The sequence below is a fragment of the Embiotoca jacksoni genome, unplaced genomic scaffold, assembly GCF_022577435.1.
Source record: "Embiotoca jacksoni isolate LCO1_2020_lvr unplaced genomic scaffold, fEmbJac1.0.p SCAF_91, whole genome shotgun sequence".
NCBI classification, from domain to species: Eukaryota; Metazoa; Chordata; class Actinopteri; family Embiotocidae; genus Embiotoca; species Embiotoca jacksoni.
In genome coordinates, this window is record NW_027185449.1 from 459,210 (window position 1) to 486,259 (window position 27,050).

The following is a 27,050-nucleotide window of genomic DNA, read 5'->3' on the forward strand; positions in this document are numbered from 1 at the left end:
GAAACTATAAGATTTATAACGTAGGAATAATGGCAGAGGGGCCGTTGTACCGGACTACATTTTACTAAAGTATCCCTAACGGTGCTCGGCGAGCGGTTGGCAACGGCTTTTTGGTTTTGAGTCTGTATGTTATGTAAAATATTAATACGTAAAATAGCTGCAAAACTGTTGCTGTCATAAATGCAGTGCAGCTCTGCTGCATGGACCCCCGAAATATTGTGTTTGGTGTCTTCCTGATGCTCAGATAGCAGCAGATGGCATCTCGGTATGTTTTTTTTTTTTTTTTTTGAGTAAAATATGAAAATATTAGATAATACCTAGAAAGAAATATGCACCGAATATATCAAATGAAAATGGTGTTGGACAGAGAGAGAGAGAGAGGCTACCGTCTATGTTTAAGATCAGGAAGAAGAGGCTCAGTTTTGGACGTCTGCCATGCGAAGGTCTTCGACTGCTTGATTTCCCCTCCGGCTGCTGTGAAGTGAAAAGTTGAAACAAGAAAACGGCAATTTGCACAAAAAAAAAGACAGAACTCCGTTTAAATCCGCTTTAGAGAGAGAAATCATTTATAAACAGCAACCGCAGTGAGTTACAAGCACGATACGGCTTATCTGGAGAAAAGTAGTCCAAAAAAATTGCATATGGAAGGAGTCGAAGGAGGACGGTGAAAGCGTCGTAATTAATACGTAGCCGTGCCACGGGGGAGAATTTATTATTTTTTTTTTTATATTGTTTGCGCAGGTATCCAAAGAAACTAATCAGTGGACTGAGAGAGGTCACACGTTGTAGCTTAGAAAGAAACTCCTTTTCAGCTTTTGGGACTTAAAAGCGAGCAGCTTCCGTTATAGTGACGCACAACACGTCCACAAATCCGTTAAAATATTCAGTTAGCTCGTTTTGTAAGATATTACTGTTGTAATACTTTGTTATGCTCATATGTATTTTTTTTTTTCTGTAAACTGGGTCGTATATTCTGTAACTTTGACATTAGTGTGTTCAATTCAGGCATAATTATATTTTTATTTTGCTTGTTTCTCATCTCCTCCTCCTTTCTGCGTATCCTGAATCGTAACACTGCTACACAGCTAGCTGCTTTTTCTGGGAATAAATAAAAAATAAAAAAAATCTCTCCTTCTTGACACTTTTCTGGCCGACCCGTCGAATCTGTGCAGCCCAGTGTCACGCCGAAGCGTGAAATAGACACGCCGGTCCACTACAGCCAAAAAAAATAAAATAAAGTGATAGCCACGCCTTTGGGGCTGTCAGGGCGTGAAAGTTACACGTTTTGAAATCCTGAAACTTAAATGTCACGTGACGCGGGATCATGTGACCGAGGTCCCGCAACACAGGTTTGGAGACCAAGCAAAAAAAAAAAAAAAGGAAAATTTTGTTGGCGGTATTTGGAGGAAGGAGGTGTGGCTTGGCCATGCGGGGAAGATGAAGTGTAAATCCAGGAGGTGACAATGAATTAGTTTTTTTGTTTCCAAACACCAACCAATGTTTTTATTTAGTTTTTTTTTTTGGAAAGCGTGAAATTTTACACGCACGTGAATGTCTGTCTACGCGTGAAAGTTACACGTTTTGAAAGCGTGCGAAATGTAAACGTCACGTGACGTGGGATCACGTGATCAAGGTCCCGCAACAGAGGTTTGGAGACCAAAAAAGGAAATTCTTTGGTGTTAGTTGGAGGTAGGAGGGGCGGTTTCTTGACTTGTTTTTTGTTCCCAAACATGTTTTAATTTTTCCCAAACCCCAACCAATGTTTTTATTTAGCCGACCACATGTTTTTGCTACAAGTTTCATTTTCCTGTAAATCACATGGCTCCAAAGCCTGCAATAGATTTCATTTTCGTCCACTGCAGGAAAACGTGTAACTTTCACGCCTAGACAGGGCAAAGCGTGGCAATCTCGGCGTGTCTACTTCGAGCTCGGTTCCCTCCACGTTCTCTCATACTTCTTATTCACACGTTCAGTGTCATTAGTCGCCTTCATTTCCGATTTCCGTCTGTCACGTCCCGACGGTCGTCCGTGTCTCTGGCGTCGGGCGGCCCGACGGGGAAGAGCATGTCGCTGTCCAGGGAGAGGTTGCTGCCCAGGCCGGCCATGCGGCTGCGCAGCAGGAAGTGCGTCCTCCTCTGCAGCAGCCGCTGCTGCTCCTGCTTCAGCTCCACGTAGGAGCGCGAGAAGGTGTGAAAGATGGAGGTGACGGGGAAGGCCATGAGCAGGATGCCGCTCAGGATGCTGCTCAGGGCCACCACCTGACCCGGGATGCTCCTCGGCACCATGTCCCCGTAGCCCACTGTCGTCATGGTGATGACGGCCCACCAGTAGGTCGCCGGGATGCTGGTGAACTCCTGCGTGGCGGCCATCTCGTTCTCGATCAAGTACAGCAGAGGGGAGTAGAGCGCGATGGCCACGCAGAGGAAGAGGAGGAGCAGCCCGAACTCCCGCGTGCAGCGCCGCGCCGTCAGGCCGAGCGTCTGCAGGCCGAGCGAGTGGCGAGCCAGCCGCATCACGTAGAGGATGCGCAGCGCCCGCAGGACCCGCAGCACCAGGCCCACTTTGTCCAGGTAGCTGCTGCCGGAGCCCGGGCGCTTCTCGCCTTTGGAGGTGCTGTCCACCATCAGCGTGATGTAGTACGGCAGGATGGCCACCACGTCGATGAGGTTGAGCGGCTGCCGCAGGAACGTCAGCTTGCTGCGGTCCTGAATGAAGCGCAGCGTGAACTCCAGGGAGAACCAGGCGACGCACACCGTCTCCACGATGAAGATGTTGTAGCACATCTGGGAACACGTGCCCTGCGGGAGGAGGAGGAGGAGGAGGAGGAAACAAGGAAGTGAACGTCAGTGTGTGTGAGCCGCGCTGAAACCACTAGAGGGAGCCACTGCGATGGGAAATCTGCAGGAGGCTGTCAGGGTGAAGACTTCATACTGCAAAAATATGTCTACAACCAGCAAGAAGAAAAAGGAAACATATTTGTTTGTGAAATATCAAGCTCATGCCAAAACAAATCTACTTCATTAAAAGGTATGTCAGCTTCGAGAATCATAAAAAAAAACAACATAAAGTCTTATCACGTCCTATAAAAAGAACCACGCTGTTGTTCATAAGCTTTTTTTTTTGGAGGTGGTGTGTGTTTTTTTTCTCTTTTCGACACAGTAATGATGCTGATTCAGTGCGTGGAGGAGCCGCGGTTCAAAGCGTTTGATACCACAAGCCGTTTTGAACGCAGCCCATATGAGGGAATAATATCATTACGAAACACTCCCACAGAGGAGGAAACGTTCGGAGTGGACTCATCGCTGAAACCTAAAAAAAAGAAAAAAACCTCCAGTTAAACCACCCGACAGAGACAGGATACACTCACAGGGGCTTCGAGCAGCAATTAATTAAGAGGCTTTGCGGGGAGATTATTGACACTTTTAATTAAACGGATTAATTCAGACACACCGAGAACAGCAGAGTGTGAATGCAAAGCAACGCTGGCAGGTTAAATATATATATTTCTCCTCTTTCTTTCTTTTTTTTCTTCTACTTTTCCACGACTCTGATTGTTTCCACATGATTTCGTGTTTTTTTTTTTTTTTTTTTTTTTTCCAGCAGTACAAAGTTAAAGTAGGCTCCTACTTGATGTGAAAACTTGTGTAAGCTGCATGAAATGTGGTTAGCAGCCACTTTCAAACACACGCAGGAAAAAAAAAAAAGACCCAGAGAGGTTGGTTTTTGCATTCCACCCACCTACCACGCATTCAATATCTCTACTTGATTTCCCCTGAACAAAAGTTGCAATAGCAAATTTAAAGCATTTCTTCTAAAAGGGAAAAAAGAAAGCGCCGGCAGTCTCCACCTCCACCCCGGAAAAAGGGCTTCTTTTTTTTTCTGGCGAAATCCTCGAAAGACAAATTAATGAATTCAGCCAGAACCTGTTTACACTTTTACTGGATGATTACGTGTCTGGCTCGAATATTTTCATTTTCCTTTGATTTGACTACAACAAAAAAGGACCAAGGTGCTAATTATGGTTGTGATTGAAGTCAAGACATAACAATGGGGGAGCATTTCATGAAAAAAAGCAAACCGAGACGTCTTCTAATCTGGTAAAAACTAACCGTGGCTCTCTCAGCAGTCAGTGCGAGGAAGTTTTTAAATTACATGACAAGACGAGACGTGCAAATTATTAGCCTTTTTTCTTTTCATAGCTGCTTTTAAAATTAGCGTGCGAATTTAACCTGTTTAAATACAATCGCTCCACCATATTGGGTCCATTTGTTTTTTGTCAATACAGTGAGGTCTTTTTTTTATGCGCTGTGACTGGAGGAAACAATAAAAACACAAGTCCCAGCAGGCTATTTGTGTACTTGTGAAGTATATTCTGGAAAATAAATTTCAAATTTATTTTTTACCGAATTATTTTTTAACCTGTCCCAAAGAACGCTGCTGATTAACCACAGAGGACGATCTCCCTCTCGCTCCCTCCATCCCTGTCAGTGCTGCAGAGGTTGAGGCTCCGCCCACAGTGAGACACACAGAGATCAGAGGACAGAAAAACGCAGCAGAGACTCTCAACACTGAGCTGGAAAAGAAACGGGTGCTCGTAAACACAAAGAGGAGATCAGAGTTACGCTCCGGTTCGACTGAATGCTGCGACTTTTCAAATTGATTAATTAATTAATTAAAAAAATGTATATAGCTCAGCTATGTGAATACGTTTTGTCAAAGTAGCTCTCGGAAGGGAAAGAGGTTGGAGACCCCCTGGTGTCGAGTTAGTTAGATGGATTGGTAGATAACTTTATTAATGTCTCCTTCATGCTCTGGCATCTCGATCATATATTTTGTGCACGTTACCATTTTTAAAATGCGACATGTCGAACGTCCTCCGTCTACTCACCGCCTCCTCCTCCTCCCTCATGGCGGGCATGGTGCTGATGGACAGGTTGACGGCGGTGATGGTGACGAACAGCACGGACAAACAAGCGAAGATCTTGCCCGGCAGGCCCGAGTGAGGCCTCTCCACCATGTCCCTGAGGCTGCCCATGCACCGGCCCAGCCTGGACGACTCGGCCGCCGGCTGCTCCCGCCCGCGGCCGCTGTCCGAATCCAGCAGGCCCTCCAGGAGCTCCTCCTCCTCGGCCCTCTCCATCGCCTCCAACTCGTCCATGCGCTGCAGCAGGCGCCGGCGGCAGCACCACTCCAGGCTCTCCTCGGGGACACCCCAGTAGAGCAGCTCCTCCCGGAAGGAGAGGGCGCACATCTCCCGGAGGGAGCGCAGCTTACCGGCCCGCAGGAAGGTCAGGATGGTGCGGAAGGCGCCGGGGCTGCGGTCGAAGAAGAACTCGTTGTGCGCGACGTCGTAGTCGTCGCAGACGCTCATGATCTCGTCGAAGCTGCTGCAGAGGTGCAGCTGGCCCAGACGGGACAGCGGGAAGTCCTCCAAGGTGGTCCACGGCAGCTGGTAGCGCAGGCCGCCGACGTTGATGATGGCGTGGAGCTTCCGGGCGGCGGACAGCGGCGCGGCGTCCCGGACGGCGCCGATCTCCGGGGCGAGCTGCGCCCTCTTGTAGAAGGCGCCCTTGCTGGCCTCCTCCTCTTGCTGGGGAGGAGGGTTGAGGGAGTTGTCGGAGGCGCAGCTCAGGGCGCTGTAGTCGTAGTCGGAGCCATCGCCCGCCAGCAGGGTCATCTTTACCGCTGCACTCACATCCCTGGGCTCAGCCTCCCATCGGCACGCTGTCACCTGCACGGCGAGGAAGAGGAAGTCACTCCAGGAGGAGATTTTCTATAAAAAAAAAATTTGTTTACAAAATGTGTCGACAAAAGTAAAATCAGTGGTGTTTTGTTTAGTTTAAATTGAAACCACACTGACACGGTTTCGTTAACATCGTGCTCCTCTGCTTCGCCACTAAAACATCACGCTCTTCTTCATGACTAATACCACAATGCAGCATTATTGCAGCAGGAGGCACTTAGACTGTTTGCATTTTAATTCTCATGGCTGCTTGTCATTATGCGAGGTCATCGCCCCGTATGTAAACAATCTCCGCCTCAGTAGAATGATGATGACGATGATTAATATTATTATTATGTATTATCAATCAATTAATTTGATTTAGAGAGCAGATGCACCATGGTCCCAATACATATTACAGTTAAAAAGAATATATGCAAACATATAACAGGCAGTTTAAAAAAAGGGATAAATAAAACAACCACATTAAAAAAGAAAAACGTCAATGTTTATCATCAATTATTATTATCATTATTATTATACTGTGGGGAAAAAAATACACCTGCCGGTTGGAAATGGAAAAAAGACGCTCCAATGAAGGTAGCGGATGAAGAAGATGAAGAAGATGAAGAAGATGAAGGTACCGAATACAAACCACAAAATGGACGCAAGGTCCCGATCGGAGATGAGATGAAAATATCAGACAGATATAAATGGACGTTAGCTTTGAATGAAAATTATAATTATGAGTTTCATTTTTATTCATTTAAAATCAATTTTCATCGATTTAACCGTGTTAACCGCTTCAGAAAGGTTGATTAACAACAACAACATACATGTTGTAAATAGCCTGATACTGTAGTGCATGCTGGGAAATGAGGCAATTAATTTGTTTTTTTAAAGTTTGTTAAATAGATTGATAATTATGGAGGCAGGAAGCATGCTCTGAACTGTGTGTGTACTCTGCTGTGATTGGTTGTTTCACTGTGAATGTAACTGGTCCTTAACCCCCGTAAACCTAATTCTACCTCGAACCCACCCCCCCCCCCCCACAATGTAACAACCAATCACATGCAGAGCTTCCCTGCACGCTGATCCAATCAACACGAGCCCTACAGCTAGGGCGCTGATTAGCTTAGCTTAGCATAAAGGCTCCAGAGAATAACTGCACCAGCTCCAACATACTGTTGCTCAATCTGTCATCAAAATTTTTTCGATTGAATAAACTAAAACAGCAGGACATGTAAATTACTGATTTTCTCAGGGGGGCTGATTCAGCGGTTTTTGTTTTTTTTCTAGCTTTAAAAGTGAGCCCGGCTTCCCGTTTCCAGTCTTGATGTTGAGCCGCGCTAATCAACTCCCCGCTCTTCTGCTCAAATTAGCGCGTGGACCTGACAGAGGTATTAATCTTCTCATCTCACTCGGGGTGCATTTTTCCCCCTAAAAACCTCGACCTCCTCCTCCTTTTATTCTTTGGACGAATCCGACAAAGAGACGCTGACAGAGAAGATAACACCAACTGGGGGGCGAGCGGTGGATCTGACTCGATCTGATTAGAAACACGCCGATACTACGTCCCGCCCACCGATAGCCGTAACCTGACTGCACCACGGACCTGTCGATCAAACAGACACGCCCCCAAAAACACGTCTTTTTGAAGCTTATTTTCTAATTAATGACGGATTATTTTCAGATGGACCGCCAGGAAACTAATAAGGAGCGACTTTAGCTGACAACACCGAGATAACTGCTGGAGACATTTTATTGAATTAGAATTTGATGAGAGAAGTTGAATGGGAGTCGATGGAGCCGGAGGCTTTTTTGGAGTCGACCCCTAGTGGCACTCGGTGGTATTGCAGTTAAAGTCGCTTCTGCATCGGAACCATTTTTCAAACCCGGAAGCTCCGTCCACTTTTATTTACAGACTATGATTGACATTTTTTTTGTTGTTTTAATTAAAATTAGACACATACATATATAAAAGGGGAGCAACAAGATCTAATAACAGGAAAGAGAAGGAAGGAGAAAAATGTTTACTGTATATCACCAGTGCAGTGAAGACCTCGTGTCCAAACTAATTTAATAAATTACAGTAATTTACGAGGGCCTCAGTCAGAAATTAAAGTGTCAGTGCCTGGATTTGCCACGCAGCCAATTCCGGGTCAGGAAAGGAGGCCTTTGTGTTTCTAAAGCGGGGGATCTCGATGTGTCAACTGCTCGGTAATTAGGCACCTGCACTGTCAGGCTGCGTGAGCCGCTGATTACAGTCGGCACCGACTTCCACCCATGAAATGAGAGCAGACCCACTGCGAGCTCTCCGGTCGCCTCAATTTCCCGATAGCGTTTCATTTCGGCCGTCATTTTCTTATTTCACATGCGGATGACCTCGAGGTCGCTTCAGGAATCGAGCCGTTTTTGAAGTAAAAAAAATAACGCCTCGAGACGCAGATTCATTCACTTCCTGTATTTTGTCTAACAAAACACGAGAATGAAAATCATGTCTCCAAACAGTGTAAAATCCCTGCTTTTTTTGTTGTTTTTTTTTTGCTGCTTCTCACATTCTCCCTGCATGCGGTCGAGGTTATCGATACGCCTACAACGCATCGCCGGTGTGGATGTGCACAAGCCTACGCCTCTCTCCTACTAGATTAAATCACATTTAACCCCTTGAGGCCGTTTGATTTCTCACTTTGCCTTTTTTAAAAACCGATTGTGCTTTTTTTTTTCTTGCCTTTCCGCCGTCACAGGAGCATTCATTTATTTATTTTTTTACTTTTTTTTTCTTCTTTTTCAGAAGTCTATCCGTTGGAGAGATGAAACGCCGCAAAGACACACGAGGGCTGTTCTCCCCAGCAGATCGGCTGAGGTCTGGCCTCTCTGTGTGCCAGCGTTATCACAGCTCAGCCACAGGGCATGTTCTCCAGATTGCCTCGGTGAGTCAGCGGGTTGCGAGTCTTCTGTTGCCTTGCTGCATTGTGTGCATGCGGGGTTTTTTTCACGCATGCTTCCCGCATCCTCGGGAGTCTCTGGACGATCTCGGCCCGGGAGGATTTTTAACGAGCGTGACGAGGATAACGAGAGCATAATTTAAAATATTTTTTTTTTAAGCTCTGAGAAGTTGAGATTTGTTTTTGTCTTTTTGGGTAAAGAAAAATCGACTATTTAAAATGTGCAGAGCAGCTGTGTGTCCTACGAAGAGACGTGAATACTTTTTTTATTAGCGATGACCATTTATGGCGGCAGATCTGCTGTGGGAGACAGATTTTTAACAATCTGTCTCTGAATCGAGGATTTGCAATTCAATTTGACTCATTCTGTGAAAAACACATGCTAATTTAGCGAATGTCAGATATTTATCAGTATTTCCGATCACGATATCAACCTCGGAGACGTCCAACGGTCGGTTGTCTTTCCGGTGGCAGCTCTTCAGAGCAGCGATGGGTCGGGATTTTTTTAATAGTCTTTAAAAAAAATATAATTTATGCGACCATCATCTTATTTTAGCGTTTGGTTGTAACGCGTACCTACCACCAGAAGGTGGCGGTAAATCACCTAAAAGCCACGAAAGAACCAAAAGAAAGTAAAGAAGAACTCATAACTACGAGGGACGGGACTTGACTTTTCGGATATTTAAATAGTTGTTTCCATAGAAAAAAAATCTAGAAGTATATGCAACTAGCGGCTGTTTTTTAATCGCCGCCTGGTCACGCCCCGTCAGCAGGTGGCAGTAATGCACCTAAAAGCTGTTTGCCAGCCACCATTAAACCACATAAGAACACGTTTTCTCCTGTTCTCCAGAAAACTGTTGCTAAGAGATTAGACGTCGCTAAGGTAACGGCTAAAACACTCAAAGACGACTACAGCCATCGGAAAATTGTGCATGAAACTTCCTTAAAATAAATAAATGAAGATGAGGTGCAGTCAAACTCTGCAGGTAAAGCGAGCATATAAATCCACCAGGATTAAGCGCGTCCAATAGAGTGAAGCACTGATCAATAATCAATGATCAGACGGAGAAAATTCGATTAATATTGAAATAATTCAGAGATTTTTGAATGGTATTTTTGCTCGAAGGTTTCCACCATGTGTCGGTAAAACTACGAAAATGCTACGCAATGCTGTGTGAAACTCCTTTAAAAAAAAAAAAAAAAAAAAAAAAAAGTTTATTTTTAGGTTTCTGGCTCGACCGCAGCTTTTCCCCGTCGGCCCGAGAGCGCAGCGCCGGCCGGGCGGTCCGCTCACAATCAGCAATCAACGCCTTTGTCGCCACACAACAGTAAGTTCGACATGCGGAGCAAAACAACGAAAGCCCGAGAGACGTGCTTCTCATCGGGTCTCTCAATTTGCACGGCGTTCGTTTGCGCTCGAATTTAAGGCGCGAATGAAGTTTCTGTGAATATTGTTTTAGTGCAGTCTTGTTGGTCGAAGCCCTGCAGGTACCATGAAATAAAGAAAATGCTCCACAGTGGCAGATGTCACCTTAAAAACATCCCATCATGACCACCTTAATAACCATTTACACCACTACAATGGCAGTGCCCCCCCCCCCCCCCCCGCCCCCCCTCCTCCCTCCCTCTCCCCCTACTAACAGCTCTCTACTGGCGGTCTAATGGACTCTTAGGAGGCTGGTGTTTCCAGAAATGGACCATGAGTGTCTCTTTCTTTCTCTGTAAAATCTGGTTAAACACTGAACCAGTCAGGCATCGTGCCAGCAGCAGTTTCTACCCAAAAATACCTTTTTTGTTTTCATTACAGTAATCCCAGCAGGAATAGTTGTAAACAACAACAACGACAACAAAAAAGCACTCTGTGTGTGTGTGTGAAGTGGGCGGTATTAAAAGCATACTGAAAGCCCTGGAAGAAGCAGTGAGTAGCTGCAGAGGGGCAGTAACATCATTTTCTGAGGCATTTCTATAACACTAATGGCTGCTTTTATTTTTTTTTTAATAATTTTTTGTATCCTGTTTATAAGCGTTCGATTTCAGCTGGAAACGTGAACCGCAACGGGAGCTAAAGCATCTCGATGCGACGCACCGCTCGTCCCCCGGAAAAAAAACTGTGACAGTCAATATTTAGTCACAAAACCTTCTCACAAGCACCTCAACTTTTTTTTTAACCCCCCTCCCCACCGATCGCACCCATCCAGCGTAAGGACTGTATGTTTTTTGTTTTTTTTCTCGCCCGAGTGGATGATTGAACACTCTCAACCGAGTGCTCGTCTAACTCCATTGTATAAAGATTGCGTAACCTTAAGTCCTCCCCCCCCCACCACCACCCACCCCCCACCCGTGTTGTGACGCAATCAATCCGACCACCTAATCGCTTTTCTTTCTCAAGCGAAGTGTTTCCAAGCCCTCGTGCCTTCGCTAGTTCGGAGCCGGTGGTGACCATATTTGGGCGAGGAAATAAGCCTCAAAAAGCTTGTGTTTTTTTGGTGTTTGATTGACAGGCCTGTGGAGCGGTCAGGTTACAGCTATCGGTGGGCGGGACGTAGGTCAGGTTTCCAATCAGATCGAGTCAGAGCCACCGCTTAGCTCCTCCCCCAGCTCGTCCAAGCTGCAACCACCCGCTGGTTTGCGAACGGCCGTTACGAAGAATCCAGTTCGGATGTTTGGCCGGCGCCATCTTGCTAGTTCGGAGCGGTTTGGAGCAGGAAGTGACCATATTTGGTAAAGCTGGCGGGGGGGGGGGGGGGGGGGAGCGAGCGGTGGATCTGACTGATCTGATACTACGTCCAGCCCACCGATAGCTGTAACCTGACTGCAACGCAGGCCTGTCAATCAAACAGACACGCCCCCCCCCCCCCCAAAAAAAAAACACTACTCTTTAAAGCTTGTTTTATAATTAATGACGGGATTATTTTCAGATGAACTGCCAGAAAACGAATAAGAAGGAGCGACTTTATCTAGAAAAACCGAGATAACTCGTGGTGAAATTTAATTGACTTTGAATTTGATGAGATGAAGTTGAATGGGCGTCTACGGAGCCGAAGGCTTTTAGGAGCCGACCCTCTAGTGGCGCTCGGTGGTATCGCAGGTTAAGGCGCTTGCGCATGTGGGCGCAAATGACGGCTAAAATTTTGGCGTATTTGCTTTTACAACGTTTGCACAGTGCTAAAAGCTATAATCGTATTAAAACATGCACTAAACTCACCGCTCGGTAAGTCGGCGCAGACAGAGAGAAGAGGTTTTATTCTACTCACTCTTTTCACAGATCATCGTCGAGCTGGAGCCGTCGCCGAGGATCCCGTTCATCGAGCCTCCCACCGGGGGCCCTCTCTCTCTCTCTCTCTCTCGGGAGGCGACTCTTCGATTTGCACCGGAGGATATCTCACACATAAAGACACCTGGGAACAGCAGATTATAATTACTCCCTCTTTTGGGGGGGGGGGGGGGGGGGGGGGGAATCAGACAGCCACTATTAGAACCGAAAAAAAAAAAGTCATTAGTTCATCTCATTATTGTCCCAATTACCTGGAGGAGAGAGAGAGAGAGAGAGAGAGATATGATGTATTTCAGATCATATGACACCGAAGACTGAAAGAGAGGCTTTTGCATTGTGGACTCATAATCCCATTATGGGCTGTAATCGAACATCCTCTTCAAAGTGAGACCATGTTGCTGCGTTTGGGAAAATGATCTTTTGCGGATTTCTCTGCCGTGAGGAGCTCGAAGTGGCTCTCGGATTGTGAAAAGTTTCCTCTCTTTTGAAAACTGGATTTTGAAAAGTGGTTGCGAGCTTTATTATGTACGTACTCGTCCGCACGGCGGAGGCGACGCCTCTCTGCACCGAGATGTCACTAAAAAAAATGTTTACAGGTCATAAAAACACGCCGTAACGCAGCTGCAGCCTCGTTACCGTGGCGCGCGTGCAGAGTCTATACGGCGTGCAAATCCCTGTCAGCTGTGAAAGACGTGTCGGGACACCCTCCCCCCCCCCCAATCAAAAAAATTAAGTATTTCTCTCTTTCAATTAAAACAGGAAACATTTAATCAACTCAGCTCTGATTACAGCTGTGCTTTTTTTTTTTTTTTTTTTTTTTTTTTTTTTAAAGATATATCTGATTGTTTTTGTGCAACATCATACGATACAAAAAAAAAAAAAAACTCACGTGAACACAATACTTCTCATCAACCTCAGGAAGGTCAGCTGCAAGTTGTGGAAAACACACTCATAAAGTGGGACTTACAACAACAACAACAACAACAACAACAATAATAACAACAAGTCTGTCTTTCACAGCAAAAAACAACAACCTCAAAGTTAGAAAATCCTAATATTTTAAAAAGAAGAAGATGCTCACCGCTCTCTCCTGAATCTCAGCAAGCTGTTAGTTTTGCAGAAGAAGCCTGAAGGCGACGACGACGGGAAGAAAAAAAAAAAAAAAGAGGCTTTTTTTTTTTTTCAAGCTCGGCTCCGATGCTTCGTTTAAACTCTGCTCCACCTGTGCACGGACGCCGTGTGAGCAGGAGGAGGCTGTTTCATGTTCATGAGCAACAGGCTGCCTCCCCTCCCTCGTCTCTCGCTCTCTCTCTCTCTCTCTCTCGACTCCTTCCACCCCACCACCACCACCTCCACCACCACCCTGCTTCCTCGAGCGCTGACATCAGAAGTGGGATGTGCCATTAGAACCAAAAGGCTCTGGAGGAAGAAATCCATGGCAACCAACCAACCAACCAACCATCTAGAGAGCAGTGCATTTTTAAATGCGAATAATCACCGACTTTTCAGCCGTTTTGTAGATTTGTCCGGTGGTGTTCCTCAGGTGAGGAGGAGGGGGTGGGGGAGGAGGAGGAGGGAGGGACAGGGGAGGAGGAGGAGGAGGAGGAGGAGGAGGGCCGCTGTGGGCTGGCTCAGACTCACCAGGGTGTCCAATTTTAGATAAGTGGTGGGAAATGCGATCATGAGGTACGATGATGATGATGATGATGATGATGATGATGAGGAGGAAGGCATGGCTCATACTGTTTCATCGCCAGCAGAACAAGGGCTGCAGTCATGTATTTTTTTCTTACGTTTTTAATTATCACGTCTTTCCAATGTCTTTTAGGTGATAATATCTATTTTTGTCTTTGTTCTTTTTAAATCACTGTATGTGAATCTGAACGAGTCATCAGATAAAGCGAAGGAGAGGGCCGTGACATCCAGAGCGATTTTGAGGGAATTCAATTTTTAAAAGAGAAAAACAACATAAAAGATTCAGGTGTTTTTTTTATTTTGTTTTTTTGTCATGCTTTTATATCTAAGTGCCATTTTTTGTTTTCTTGTGTTTGAGGCTATTATCCCTTTTTATCGATCTGAAGCTCAGTGGAAGCCACAGAGGTAAACACACATCCACACACAGCGAGTCCAATCGCAGCATATTATTTTCACTTCAGTGCTGTTATGACACATAATGGTGAAGTGAAAACACAGAGACGGGCATCATTTTGGTTTTATTTTATTATTTTTTTTCTACCGCGAGTCCAACAATTTTCCTCCCCGGTCAGCGGTGTGAATTTAAAAACAATTTGTTTTGTTTTTTTGTATGGTTGCGGACCGTGAGAGATGTATTGTAATGAAAAAGGACGGGTCAGGTTTCTCAGAACAGAGCGGCTGGAACTAAAGGCAGCTCGTTGTGTTACAATACCAGGAATGAGATTAACACAAATCACAGCATTTCATTGAAAGGTGAAATAAAAAAAAGAGACAGACATCACGGTGGAACTTAAAAACCATAAAAACTGTAAAACTGTAAAATGCAGATGTAATATTGAGCGATACGGTCCCTGTCAAAACAAACAGCGGTATTAAAAGATTATCGTCTGTTCAAATATGGAATTTCTTTTATTTAATTTTTTATTAAATGAACTAGACTTAAGTCGTGCGGTGTTAAGTGTCGGCATGCTAATACGTTACGCTGAAATAGCTCGAAGCAAACCATGTATGTTAAAACATAACAAAACAGTAAAAATACAGCCACTCTCTCTAAAATAAATCCCCCTTAAACTATGAATGTCGACACCAAATTTCATGGCAGTGCTTCCAATACACGTAGAGATATCGAAACCTGAACTGAACCAAAAATAATCCAAAGTGACGGACCAACAGATTGACAGACTAACGATGTCATTCGTAGAGCAACGCTGCAAAAACAAAATATGTGCTCATTTCGGTGTCACAGTATTTGGTGGCAGGGTTTTTGTTTTTTTTACTCTCTCATGGAAGATGGCCTGTTCGTGTTCATGACTAAGTCTTAATATGCAAATTCGGTCTTGACACTCGAGTGGGCTCGTTTATGGGCGTCAGGCGAACTTCGGTTAGACTGCGCCGCACAAACAAAGGGTCTAAATATATCCAGAAAAAGGAATCGCAATCACAAGGAGTAACAAAGTTCACCTCTGTTGTATTTGCAAATTATAATTGGTTGTTTTTTTTTAATCACAGGACATTTAGGAATTCAGGCACGCTGCGTTTCCTAATACAAATCAACAGGAGAGCCACCGGGAGATTTTGCAATCGAAAAAAAACCATTTAAACATAAAAGAAGAATGAAAAGGAGCAAGAAATGGATTTTTAAATTGGATGATTAGTGAAGTATTTTTCATGAAGTCGGCGCTGGCAGTGATTGTGCCTACAGGTGTTCACCTGCTGCTTGTTGATTGCTAATTACTGACACAATTTTTAACCTTTTTTTTTTTTCTTTTTTTTTGACACGGCGTCTTACCGTCTAAAAAAAAAAAAAAAGAAAAAGCCAAAATGTTCAGCCTTCACTGAACCCTCTTTGATCCCCCGGTCCTTCATAATCAAATGTCAATTTCAAAGGCAACTTTTATCTCCAAAACGGCAGAGATGATGGAAAAAAAAAAAAAAAAAAAGGTTTTCGAAAAACTTCAATCGGGCATCTTGACAGCGGTGGCGATAGCTTAATCGACGTTCTGAATAAAGATTGCAGATGTGGCTCAGAGTTGGTGGCTGTAACGCATCGTGCCGCTCTGCTGTTTAAAAGCAGCAAACATGTCCTTAAATGTAGTTTTGACCTTTCCTTCGGTAATACTTTTGTGCAGAGAGTCAAATGACAAATTTAGTATCACTCCCGTAGCTATGTTGTAAATACAAGCTACGGCCAACAAACAGTTAGTTTTGCTTAAAGAGTGGAAACGGCTTTACAAAATGCGTTGCCGTAAAGTTGCCAGGCGACTTCAGGACGTCACGCAGTCATGAAAAAGACCGGCAACCTGTAAAACCGCAACTTTTGCAGGAATAGTAAAAGTAAGATAAAACGAGTTAATTAGGCTGTTTAAATCACTCCGTGCTAATCTTCATATTCACCATAAAACCAGTATCCATCTATTCAGCTAACTCTCGACAACAAAGAGAAACTACTTCTTTATTCGACTGATGAAATGTACAGTTGATTTGGTTACCAGGTTTCTTTTAGGAAAACCTCATTAGGAAACAGCAGTTACCCAAGAGTCAAGCATTGTCGCAACTTTTCTTAACTCGTGTTAATCTGCCGCGATATTTTTTAGTTCCTACCTGAACTTCGTGGAGCTGCGCGTCGCCAGACTCCACTCGGCTATTGCTTACAGTTTTCAGTCTTCGCTCTGATTGTAGTCTGGACACCCTGTTCGCATTAAGGTTTCGCTCAGCCAACTCTGAAGGGCGGACCATTCAGCAACCAGCAGGGGGCGTTGATAGTTTAAAAAATTAACCCAAGGTCTACTTCTGTTAGTACGAAACGACTGGAAACGACCCGCGAAGGAGCGCGTGTGTCCAGACCTACATGCTACCAGGCTAACGGACATCTAAACCCCATCCGACATCTAATGACGGGCAGCGACGGCGGTTGAGCTGAAAAGGCTCTTAAGATGTCTCACGGATGTGCCGTTGAGTGAAATGGACCCACTGTTGTGTCGGCAGAAAGTCCCACGGGACAACAACATCTCGACGGCTAAGAGCCGAGGTCTTGAGAGTGACTGCCGACGTCTTCACGTCAGTTTGTGGTTCGGTGAGCTCTTGAGAGACGGGACGAGGCTGTAGCACCGGACTCTCTATTTCACTCAGTTGTTCGATCTGGAGGGAGAGGATCACTCTCTCCTGGTTTGTAGGAAAAGGACTTGTAACCGCAAAGAATCTAAGTGCAGACCCAACCCAGGTTTCTAGATTTAGAAATACATTTCATAAAAGCTTGCGGTTCTTCTTGACAAAGCCTGCCGATCGTCATTTGAATTTGTCCACGCGTTCTTTCTACACCGAGCCGGGGGATGGACCGGCCACTGTTCGGCTTCACCGTTTCAACCATGAAGACCGAAGGAAGAGGAGAAAAAAAAACACGGCTTCTTTATTTCCGTTCAAACACACAAACAAGATCTGATCAGAGACGGCTTTCTTTGTTACGAGGTTTGATGCCGGTCGTGCAGAAGGCCTGAATATCATCTTCATCAGGACTTGGACAAAAGGCCTTGAAGCTAATTAGATTCCCGCTCATTATCCCCTTTGTTTTTTTTACTGGTTCCTGTTACGGCATCACATTCAAAGAGCCATTGCTCGGGGAGGGGTTCTGGTAATAATGTTCAGCATGTCCTACCCGGACTGATAATTTAAGAAAGTGAATGAACGTAGGAGGGAGAAATGAGGACCGATCATCTGATTTTCTCATTAGCCGACCTGTCGTGGCGACAGGAAGTCCGTTACTCCGGCGCAACAGCAACGAGTCGAAGGTACGTCGTGCAGCAGCGATCACGTACGATGGAAATTACAGCGGGGTTAGCTCGTACGGTGGGTGATTCTCAAGAAGTGCTCTTATCCTTTCTTAAGTAGAAATGCAACGGCGTAAAAAGACTCTGAAAAGGTCATTGCGTTAAAAAAAAAAATCTAGAAGTACAAAAAGTATTTTCAGCAAAATATACTGAAAACCCTCAAACTTTGACTGATAGTGTTGCAGCAACGTATATCTTACTGGTGTAGTTAGTCAAGTTTGAAATACTTTATATACATTAATGAGGTTTAATTCAGTGGTTCCCAACCTTTGGGCTTCTTTTTTTTTTTTAGGTCACAAGAGAATCTGTTGGGTTTTGAGATGAATAATGTGATTTTAACAAGAAAAGAAAAAAAGTTTTGCTATAATATTATTTATAGATCTTCAGACTACTTTTTGCTTTTACGATGAAGTATTGTATAATTTGATTGTTTTTTTTGAGCTTTCAAATGACCCCAACGTTAGTGACAGGTTTCGGGAACCGCGAAAACATTTGAAAGCCCAAAAGGTCGGGAACCACTTGGGTTCGTCTTTAGCAATGTATTTTATTTCCCAAGCTTATCATATGTATTTTTCATGTAAAAACCTTAACGTCAAAAGAGAAGAATGAAATAAGCATAGATTATTTTGAAATGGAAAGTCAGCTCAAAACCTCGTCCTCGTAACCACACTTTTTAAACGATGTCTGTTGATAGAGGAACACAAAAGGTCTGGAAACTATAAAACAAATAAATACGGACGTGTGATTTTCACAAACTCAAAACAAATAAAAAGAAGTTGAGGCACAGCAGTGTCTGTTTGACTGGGATCAGTCGTAGTCCTCTGCAGCTGAGTGGATTTCACTTCGCAAGTGTCAATATTGTAACTTCTTAAAGACACCTTTAAGTGTCTGTGCTGCAAATGGAAAGCGGAGGAGGATGAAGACGCATTTAGGGAAAAAAAAAACACACAAAAAAAAACCGAGACCCGCTATCGGGAATCAGAGGAGTCGGAACACAATGTACGACAGTGAGGAGGAAAAAAAAAAATGCGTGGGAGGTGTCTGTGACCTGCAGCCTATTTCTGACGGCTGCCAGGTCACAAGCGTTCCTTCAAAACAACACGCCTCACCGATCTCTACCTCTAACGAGCTACAAAGGCGGGCGCCTCTGCTGAACCCGTGCAAACATTGACTCAAAAGACAAAAAAAATTGTCCTCCGATTCGAGGCGGCGTTAAAAATCCTCACGATTTTTAGACGTACGAGGGGGTAAAAATAGAAACGTTTACTCTTCGGTTATTAGACGCGGCGACGCATTGTAAGCAGGAGTGATGTCACCCTCAACCCCTCGAGCTGTTAAGTCGTCCACCTGGATGCTCTAAAAATGGCATCTTCCAGAAGTCGACCAGGGATCTATTTAGAAAAAAACCTCCTTTATTTTTGGCATGTATCGTGGTCCATCTGTGCCGCGAAACCAGTTTGGATAGTTTTCCTAAAATATGAGCTCGTTTTGAACGGTCTCCTCTCGTGGTAATGGTTTATTAAGCGGCGTTGTGGAGAGCGTTGAGCACGCAGTGGGCTGAAAAGGCTTAAAAGCAACCGGATCGCACCCGACTGCAGCTGAAGTGGTCGATAGAGGAGGCTGACGGTGGAAATCACAGACAAATTCAAGTGCGGGGTTTTAAAATGAGCCTAAATTAGGAATTAAATTGTAATAATATAAGCACCATTTAAAAACCAAAAAAAAGTATAATTATTTACAAATCAATCATCAGCAAAGCAGACTTGAAGCAAGGCTTAAAAAATAGCTTCATTTTTCACTGTAGACTATAAAAGCTTGTAAAATAAGGTTTTAAAATAAGCTTTTATAGTCTCCAGTGAAAAATGAAGCTATTTAAAAGCTTGTAAAATAAGGTTTTAAAATAAGCTTTTATAGTCTCCAGTGAAAAATGAAGCTATTTTTGAAGCCTTGCTTCAAGTGCTAATCCTACAGTAACATATTATTTGAAGTTGATTTGAGTAATATGTTAATAAACAGTTGCCTATAATCACATTTAGCAGATGCAGTACAACAATCATTTAGCGTTGCGTTTCTAACAGGTGACTAAAGTTTTTGAAAACTCTCTCCGAGTTCATGTCTACGGGCAAAAGTCTTCCGGTCTCTGATACGAGCCACAGGAGTGCTTCCTAAATTTGCCCCCCACCCAACCTGCCGCATCCTAAGAGGTGAAACATTTAACTGTCAATTCTGCAGGACATCAGGTTAATTTTACAACCGCTGGAATTCACTAATTTTTAAAACGTCTCGACATTCGACATAATTATTGCTTCCACTGCAATTATAAAAATGATTCTAGTGACTTTAAAATCATCACTGACACTAAGCAAAGCCACCTGAAATTCACTTGAAGTGCATACCTGAATTTATTTGAGATCTGTTACTGACCAAAAGGTCAGTGTTTTTCAGATTTACTGCATTCCGGCAAAAGTACTTTGGCAAAGAATTTGTAAAATATAACTCACTATAAACACAACTTCACCCATGAAACATTTACACTTCATAGATTTTGCATGAGTTCATAAGCCACCTCTGGCAAGTGTGATTCTTCAACTCTACACTTTTTATGATATAATTTCTGAAGAGGAGTGCGCTGAGACCAGAACACTTTGTTGTACTTTTACCTTTATCGGTTCAATGTGCAATAACGCACTGAGTCACAGCGGCTTGACATCTCAAGAGGCACCATTTATGACACACTGACCATTAAAGAGGATATCTGGAAATTGTTTTTTTTTTTTTTTTTTTTGGCAACGAATTTTGAAGAATACTTTCACAGTGGAGACTGTCAGAAGCACTTTAGTTTCCCAGTGTGACTAAGCACACTTTTGTCTCCTTTCACCAACGCTGGAACGTTTTGTCCGCTTCTTAAACAGACCTCCGAAGACAGAAAAGGGGGGGAGGTTCACCAATTTCTTCTTTCTTATGAGACTCTTTGATCGCGTCTTCAGAAGGAAGTCGGTGAAGGGATCAGGACATTTCAGCCGGGTAGCAAAAAAAAAAAAAAAAAAAAAGGATGTAAGCTTGCAAATCCACGGTGAACACTGTTAGTGTTTGGTGTGTGCCTTGAATTTTAAATGCCTAAAAAAAAAAACACCGATCGATAGCATCCATCCACCCGACCCGATCTGTGGCGGTAACGCTTTCAAGTAATTAAGATGTCACTGAAGTTGACGAACCCAGAAGAGTACAGCACATTTCCCGAGAGGACAGCGGAGAGCATTCCTGCTGCAAGTGACAGCTTGATTGTTTTTCTAGTCCCAGGCCTGTTCGACTTGAGGCTCGCGGACCAAATACGGCACCTTCTGAATTTTTTTTCTCTGGCCCACAAGAATTTGCCTGAAAAATCACGCTGAAACGTGCAAATATTAGGACGCAAGAAAGTAGGCGTGTTCAATTTTAGTCATAAACATTGACTGCAACAGGATTGAAGCCACTCCGTACCTGCCAATTGGTCGATCTAGAACCATAAACTGTATGTTAAAAGTAGACGTAGCTTCCGGGTCTGAAAAACGAGGCCGACGCAGAAGTGCCTTAAGCTGCAATACCACCGAGCGCCACTAGAGGTCGGCTCCAAAACAGCTCCGGCTCCGTAGACTCCCATTCAACTTCTCTCATGAAATACCAAGTCAATACATTTTTTCCACGTGTCATTACGGTGTTGTTCGCTAAAGTCACTCTTTCCTATTAGTTTTCTGGCGCTCCATCTAAAAATAATCCCTTCAGCAATTAGATATTAGGCCTCAAAAAGCTGCATTTTTGGGGACGTGTCTGTTTTGATTGACAGGCCTGTTGGAGTCAAGTTTTTCACCATCAGTGGGCGGGACATAGTGTGCTCAGGTTCCTCCCTAGCTCGTCCAAATATGGTCACTTCCTGCTCCAAAATAGCAAGATGGCGACGGCCGAAATGCAGAACTCGAGGCTTCAGAACAGCAATTCACAAACCCAACTGGTGATGTCACCGTTGTTTGCCGATGTCGCACTCTGGACTTTTAGAGAAATTCACGTCAACTCGGCCAGAAACAAGCTTCAAAATATCACCACCCGTCTCTTTAGTTTCTCTGGAAGCCAAAGAGACAACGAACCTTAAAATGTCTTCGTCACTAACGCACGTAAAAAAAACAACAACATTCAAACGCTGCAACAGAAAGCTGCGAATTAACAGAGCGGAGAGAAGGCAAAAAAAAAACAGCGTGAAGAAATAATTAGCGCGTTGTAGTTTAATGAGCCGAGAGTCGAATTACAACCAAACCTCATTCTGCGTGTTTTTGTGCTCCCGATTTAAACATATCGTACCGCATTCAAAACTCTCGTTTAAAAGAAAGAAAAGAAAAACTCCCTCCGGCTGACACCACGCCGAGCGCACCATTAACGGAGCAACAGCTGCCGATGACGGAGCGCAATTATATCACCGCCGGGGCGTCAAAACAAAGCACAAGAGGCACCGAGCGGGACGGTATCGCAGCATCGCACGTTCAACACGTCGGGAGGTCACGTGACTTCCTACCAAAAATAGCACGAGGTCCGAGTTCCCGGCGAGCGCTCCGAGGCCAGATGATGCTGCTGCTGCTGCTGCTGCTGCAGGATAATGATTTCTGCTTTCATCGCCGCGGCCGTTCAGTTGTGCGGTTTTCTTTTTTTCCTCTCCGCTTCCTCTCTCCGGAGACTGTATTGCTCAGTTTGACCTGCGTGACTTCGGGCTAATCTTAGCGCTTACGACTGCCGCCGAGGCGAACGCTTAAACGTCAGCGGGCCGAACACGCGGGCCGCGCTTTCCCAACTGCATCTTGTTGTTTTCTGCCTTTGACTCTGCTGTAGAGGGAAACGTCTGTCGCCCTGAATTGTCGGGTTAGTGATGATAATCGGCAAGTCAAACACAATTTGGCCGAACTGTTACAAAACCTACAGGACAATTACAGATCGCTTGGACTGGCGAGTCAACCTTAACCTCGTGTTTCATAATCAGGTGTACGATGAGAAAGAAAACAAAAAAACAGCCTTTGTTTCAACTGAACGGGAAGAAAAGGATTTAAAATTGACAAAAATTGAATCTATTTACGAAGAAGTCTGCTTCATCATAAGGCGTGTACGTCTTTCTTCGCTTGCCTTGATAGAAGATGAAAAAGAAGAAGAAAACAAAGTTTGTCCCGACTTACCTGCCGTCTTTGCAGCGAAGACTTCGAAGGAATTTGGGCAAGAAATCCGATTCGGATGGAAAACAAAGTTGTAGCCATGACGATAGAAAATACTTTGAATACGATATATTGAGTCAGTTCACCTGCTTTAATTTGGCCCTCTGTGGGCTGTAAACCACTTTCCTATTACCTCAGTGAAGTATATAATCGTGTTTGGCTTCTTCTGCCATCAAAGGCTACAGATTACAGTTTGAGGAAGTCTTCCTGACAACTTCCTGCCCTCCCAAAAAAAAACCATCCAGCTCAAACAGCTGCACAGAATTTGCCTAATGAGACGACTTCTTGCCAAAAAAAAACCCACAAAAACAAACGTCAGTGGTTCAGAAAGACGGGTCCTCTTTTGAGTCCCCCGTTACTTTGCCGTATTTTTAACCAAAGCTTTTGCTTTACGATAGAAGCTGGTTGCTTAAAGGACTTTTAAGGTTATCCAATGTAATAATAATAATAACACAAAAATGGTATTTACAGTTTTATTCTATAAATATTGCATGCAAATTAAGTCGTGCATTGACACAGAGCTGCAATCATGGAGAGGGAAAAATCAGTTGAAGTGGAGTAAACATTTCATTTCCAGGCAATATTATGCTGAATCATCTTTTTGAGTGTGCGGGGGAGATCCGCAGCGTAATCAAGGTTTCTGACTCGAGGGAAAACATTCCCTAAACAATTTTTTTTTTTTTTTCGCTGCAAGTTTATCCAACTTTGGTAAACGTTTTCTCTGGTTTTCATTATTTGTCCCTCCAGATGATGTGGTCTTATATCTCCGATACGTCTTTCCTCTTCACGTAATTCTTCCCTCTGCGGACCGAAATTAAATGAATTCGTTGATCGAAAGAAATCTTTGACTATTTTAATGTTAATTCAACCTTTTCCAGCTTGTAGTTTGAGGATTTGCTGCTTTCATGTTTTACATCGTTGTAAACAGTCTTTTTGAGGTTTTGAGACATGTTGATTGAACAAAACAAGATCTACGATGTCGCCTCTATTTTTGGGATAGTTTGGTGAGGTTTTTTTTTCAGTATTTTGCAGCATTTTAAAGACCAAATGGTTAATTAAGGAAATAATGGCAGATTATTTAATAATAAAAAAACAGTTGAAGTCTAATTGATCTATCTCACACAAGCGGCACCGCGCCCAACTTTGACCTTTGCTGAGCTGTTTCATCACCAATCTAAGGACCAACCCTTTTTTTTTTTTTTTATCATATTTACAAAGCATCATAAAGGTATTGGTGTAATAATCTCCCGTGAGCATGCGCTGCTCGTGTAATCTTGGTGGAAATTAAATTACAAATCCATATTTATGCCGCATCACTATCACGTAAACAATGAAATGTCAGTAGACTGAAAGAAATCTCAGCAAAACTGACAAGTGTCGCAGTGAAGTGTGATTTCCAACCGGGCCGCCGGTTCTTTTTGTTTTGTTTGCTTTTTCAGTCTCATCCTGCTGACGGCGAGCAGCTGACGACCTTTTGGCTCTCGCGAACGGCAGGAAGGACTCATCCCCGTGGCAGCGCTGTCGTCCGATCACCGGGCGAGTTGTGAAGAGGAGAAGCCACGCTGCGTACGCCCTCTCGGGGGGGGGGAAGAAAAAAAAAGGTCACCGCGGTGACGGACGCCGAGCGTTAGTACACCTGAGAAGTTCCCTCGACTTCGTCTGGCGGAAAAGAAGCAGCATCGAGGCCACTGTGGTGTCTGGATGAAGGTATGTTCAGAAAGACGTGGACAGATATTAAACTACGAGACCTTATTTTGATGTGATTATTCAACTGACTTTATTTGCCACGAAGAGAAATGACCCTGATTGGATTTGGGTTCCCAGTTTCCAGGATCCCGGCTGACCGTCATCTGAGCTATCTAATAGAGATTTTTTTTAATTTATTTTTTTTATCAAACCAGCAGAAAAACAGCTGCTTCCTGAATCCCGAGGATCAGAGCTGGAAGACTTCGGGGTTAAAGGAAGCTCTGGGGGATTTAGTGAAGTAATGATTGCCGGTCCAGCACAGAGTGCAGCACACAGTAATGAATTCTTTTGAATGATTTTTTTTTTTTTTTTTTTTTTTTTTTTCAAGAATAAAGTCAAATTCTCAGCTTGTTCGCAGGCGGGGTGTCTTTAATATCCTCAGAGGAGTGAAGACTTCCACAGTTTGATGAGAAAAATCGGATTAAAACAAATAAAGAAAATTGAAACGGCTACCGAAACGACGTTGTCGGGACATGTGTATGATTTTTGTCCAACCTCCAACCGTTAGGATTTTTTAATACCGTTGTTGTATAATTAAAGCCGAGCTTCCGGGAGCACGAGGCGGACCCTCAAATAGTGCAAATTAGCTTATTTCTATTCAGAGAAATCTTGCCGAAGACACGATATAAATATCTTTTGTTTTAAGTTTAATTCAGTTTCTATGGAGACCACATTGTTGCTATGTGACGGTGTCGAAACACGAGCTGGGGGTTGGGGTGGGGTGGGGGGGAGGCGGTATGTGGTATGTAAAGACATGTGAAACATAGTTTATACATATATTTATGATTATAACAAAGGACAAAAAAAAACATTGTTTATTTTCCACCTATATGACAACATGTATTTACTTTGGTGAATAAGTCTTTTGGATGCTCCTTTATAAAGTAAATATGAATGCACTTTTTTTTTTCTTTCTTTTTTTTTTACACCTCAGATCTTATTTCTAATTAGAATAATAATTAGAATAAAGTCAGTGTTGAGGATTAACTTCAAGCTCAACAATATGACCTGTTTGTCAAAGGCTTAAGCAGCAGAATACCCAATTAGTGGAGGCTGATTAATTCGGCTCCGGGGTTTCCTCCTGTTTCCAGCATTGTTTGAATCCTCTTTGTTTTTCTGATTCACAGAAACACATAGTAATTAAATTACACCCCCCCCCCCCTCCACAAAAAAAAAAAAAAACCTCTTTAATTTCACCGAATGTGTCTCTTTCTTTCTTTCCTCTCTTGTAAGACTACTTGGGAGTGTGAGAAGTCAACGTCTGCTGTCAGGGAAGATGTCAGCTTATAACTCAGCAGGTCTTGTTGATCGCGGCGGCTTTGAGCAAAATAACATCTCCGCTCTCAGCGCAATCTGTGCAGACGACCGTCCCTCTACCTGCTCCGTTGCGTACCACTTACCGTTGTTTTCATGGGAACGTTCCTCTGAATGCGGTTAGGAAAACATGACTGGTATAAAGTTGCCTGTTTTAAAATCCAGAAAAAAAAATCTTCAATAACAAACGACGTATTTAAAAATGTCCCCTCTGAATCTTCATTCACTGCCATTTTTTTTTTTTTACTGCCAAATCTATAATTGTTAAATGCCTATAAAACCTTTGAAAAAAATAATAATAATAATAACCCTGCATGAGAATAGAATGCGTATTTAATCATAAAATTACTTTAAATTTGATCTGTAAACTTGCTTTGGTGAATGTCCAACCGGTTCGCTAATGTCAAACTGGCTCCCGCTGTTGTTTGGTTCCTGTCCAAACTCAGTGGGGGGTCCGTCATTAAAACGTACCGTTTCTTCGCGTACGAGGTTACTCATCATTTGGACGGCAGACTCGCCCCTCTTAGAAACAGTCTCTGCTGGATGTAAATGAGGTCTTGGACTCGACGTATAAGTGAGTCAAACTAACAGGAGGTCTTTGGTGTCAATTCTTCACATGGCAGATGGATCGTTCCATTTACCAGTTGTTGTTGTTTTTTTCTCGTGGAAGACAATATGGACTTTCATATTCATGTATGATAGTTTGACAAAAAGGTCTCACGTGACAGATTTCAGATTAAAAAGATTGTCACGCAAATTAATACTGAGATGTCAGTGTTAAATAATCAGATCTTTGTGACGAAGGGTTTAAGTTTGAAGGTCGTGGAAACTGTTCACTCCTTTTTTTTTTTTCTTATTGAATGAAATTCCCATCAAATCGAAAGACAGCCGACACAAAAACATGCGCCGCAATCTAGACCGTACTGTTCAAAGGTCACGCCCGACGCTTTTACGTTGTCGCCAAGTTTGGCAGCAGTCTTTTAAGATGCCGAGAATCTCACGATTTTGGGATCTAACGCGGTCGCGTGCTGCGTTCAAAAGGAAGCCGTGCTCGCCGTTCAAGCGGTTAAGTCGTAAAAAAAACACCGTCACTAGGCAACGACAACTTGGATTTAAAATCGAACTCCAAAAAATGAACTTCCACGGCCTCCGCTTTTCACGCAAACACGTCGCAACTCGTGAACTCGCGGCTTGCAGAAAATTTAGAGCTCCGGCGTCGTGAATACCACAAGAGGGCGCCGTTCGCACGGACGCTTCTCGTCGTACGCGGTAGATACGAGCCCGTTCGAACAAAGCGAC

The 27,050-nt window shown here is 43.7% G+C and overlaps 1 protein-coding gene across 3 annotated transcripts; it reads right to left on the bottom strand.

Moving 5' to 3' along the window:
- Positions 1 to 543: 543 nt before the first annotated feature.
- On the bottom strand, positions 544 to 13,254 carry kcng1 (potassium voltage-gated channel, subfamily G, member 1). Of its 3 annotated transcripts, none has more exons than XM_069141851.1 (5): positions 13,026 to 13,254; positions 12,834 to 12,871; positions 11,925 to 12,068; positions 4,889 to 5,731; positions 544 to 2,798 (listed from the first exon to the last, which is right to left on the bottom strand). In XM_069141851.1, exons 4-5 carry the CDS (start codon positions 5,675 to 5,677, stop codon positions 1,989 to 1,991), a joined length of 1,599 nt encoding a protein of 532 aa, XP_068997952.1. In that variant the 5' UTR covers positions 5,678 to 5,731; positions 11,925 to 12,068; positions 12,834 to 12,871; positions 13,026 to 13,254; the 3' UTR covers positions 544 to 1,988. The 3 variants fall into 3 exon arrangements, with proteins under 3 accessions (XP_068997952.1, XP_068997951.1, XP_068997954.1); XM_069141850.1 differs by having other exon boundaries at positions 4,889 to 5,773; XM_069141853.1 differs by lacking the exon at positions 12,834 to 12,871 and having other exon boundaries at positions 4,889 to 5,773.
- Between the last annotated feature and the right edge of the window lie 13,796 nt (positions 13,255 to 27,050).

Bases quoted from the DNA above. Each gene is read 5' to 3' on its own strand.
- kcng1 (XM_069141853.1), bottom strand. From the start codon at position 5,677: ATGACCCTGCTGGCGGGCGATGGCTCCGACTACGACTACAGCGCCCTG. The intron at 2,799-4,888 runs GTGAGTAGACGG...CTCCTCCCGCAG, and splicing joins TGAGGGAGGAGGAGGAGGCG to GGCACGTGTTCCCAGATGTG.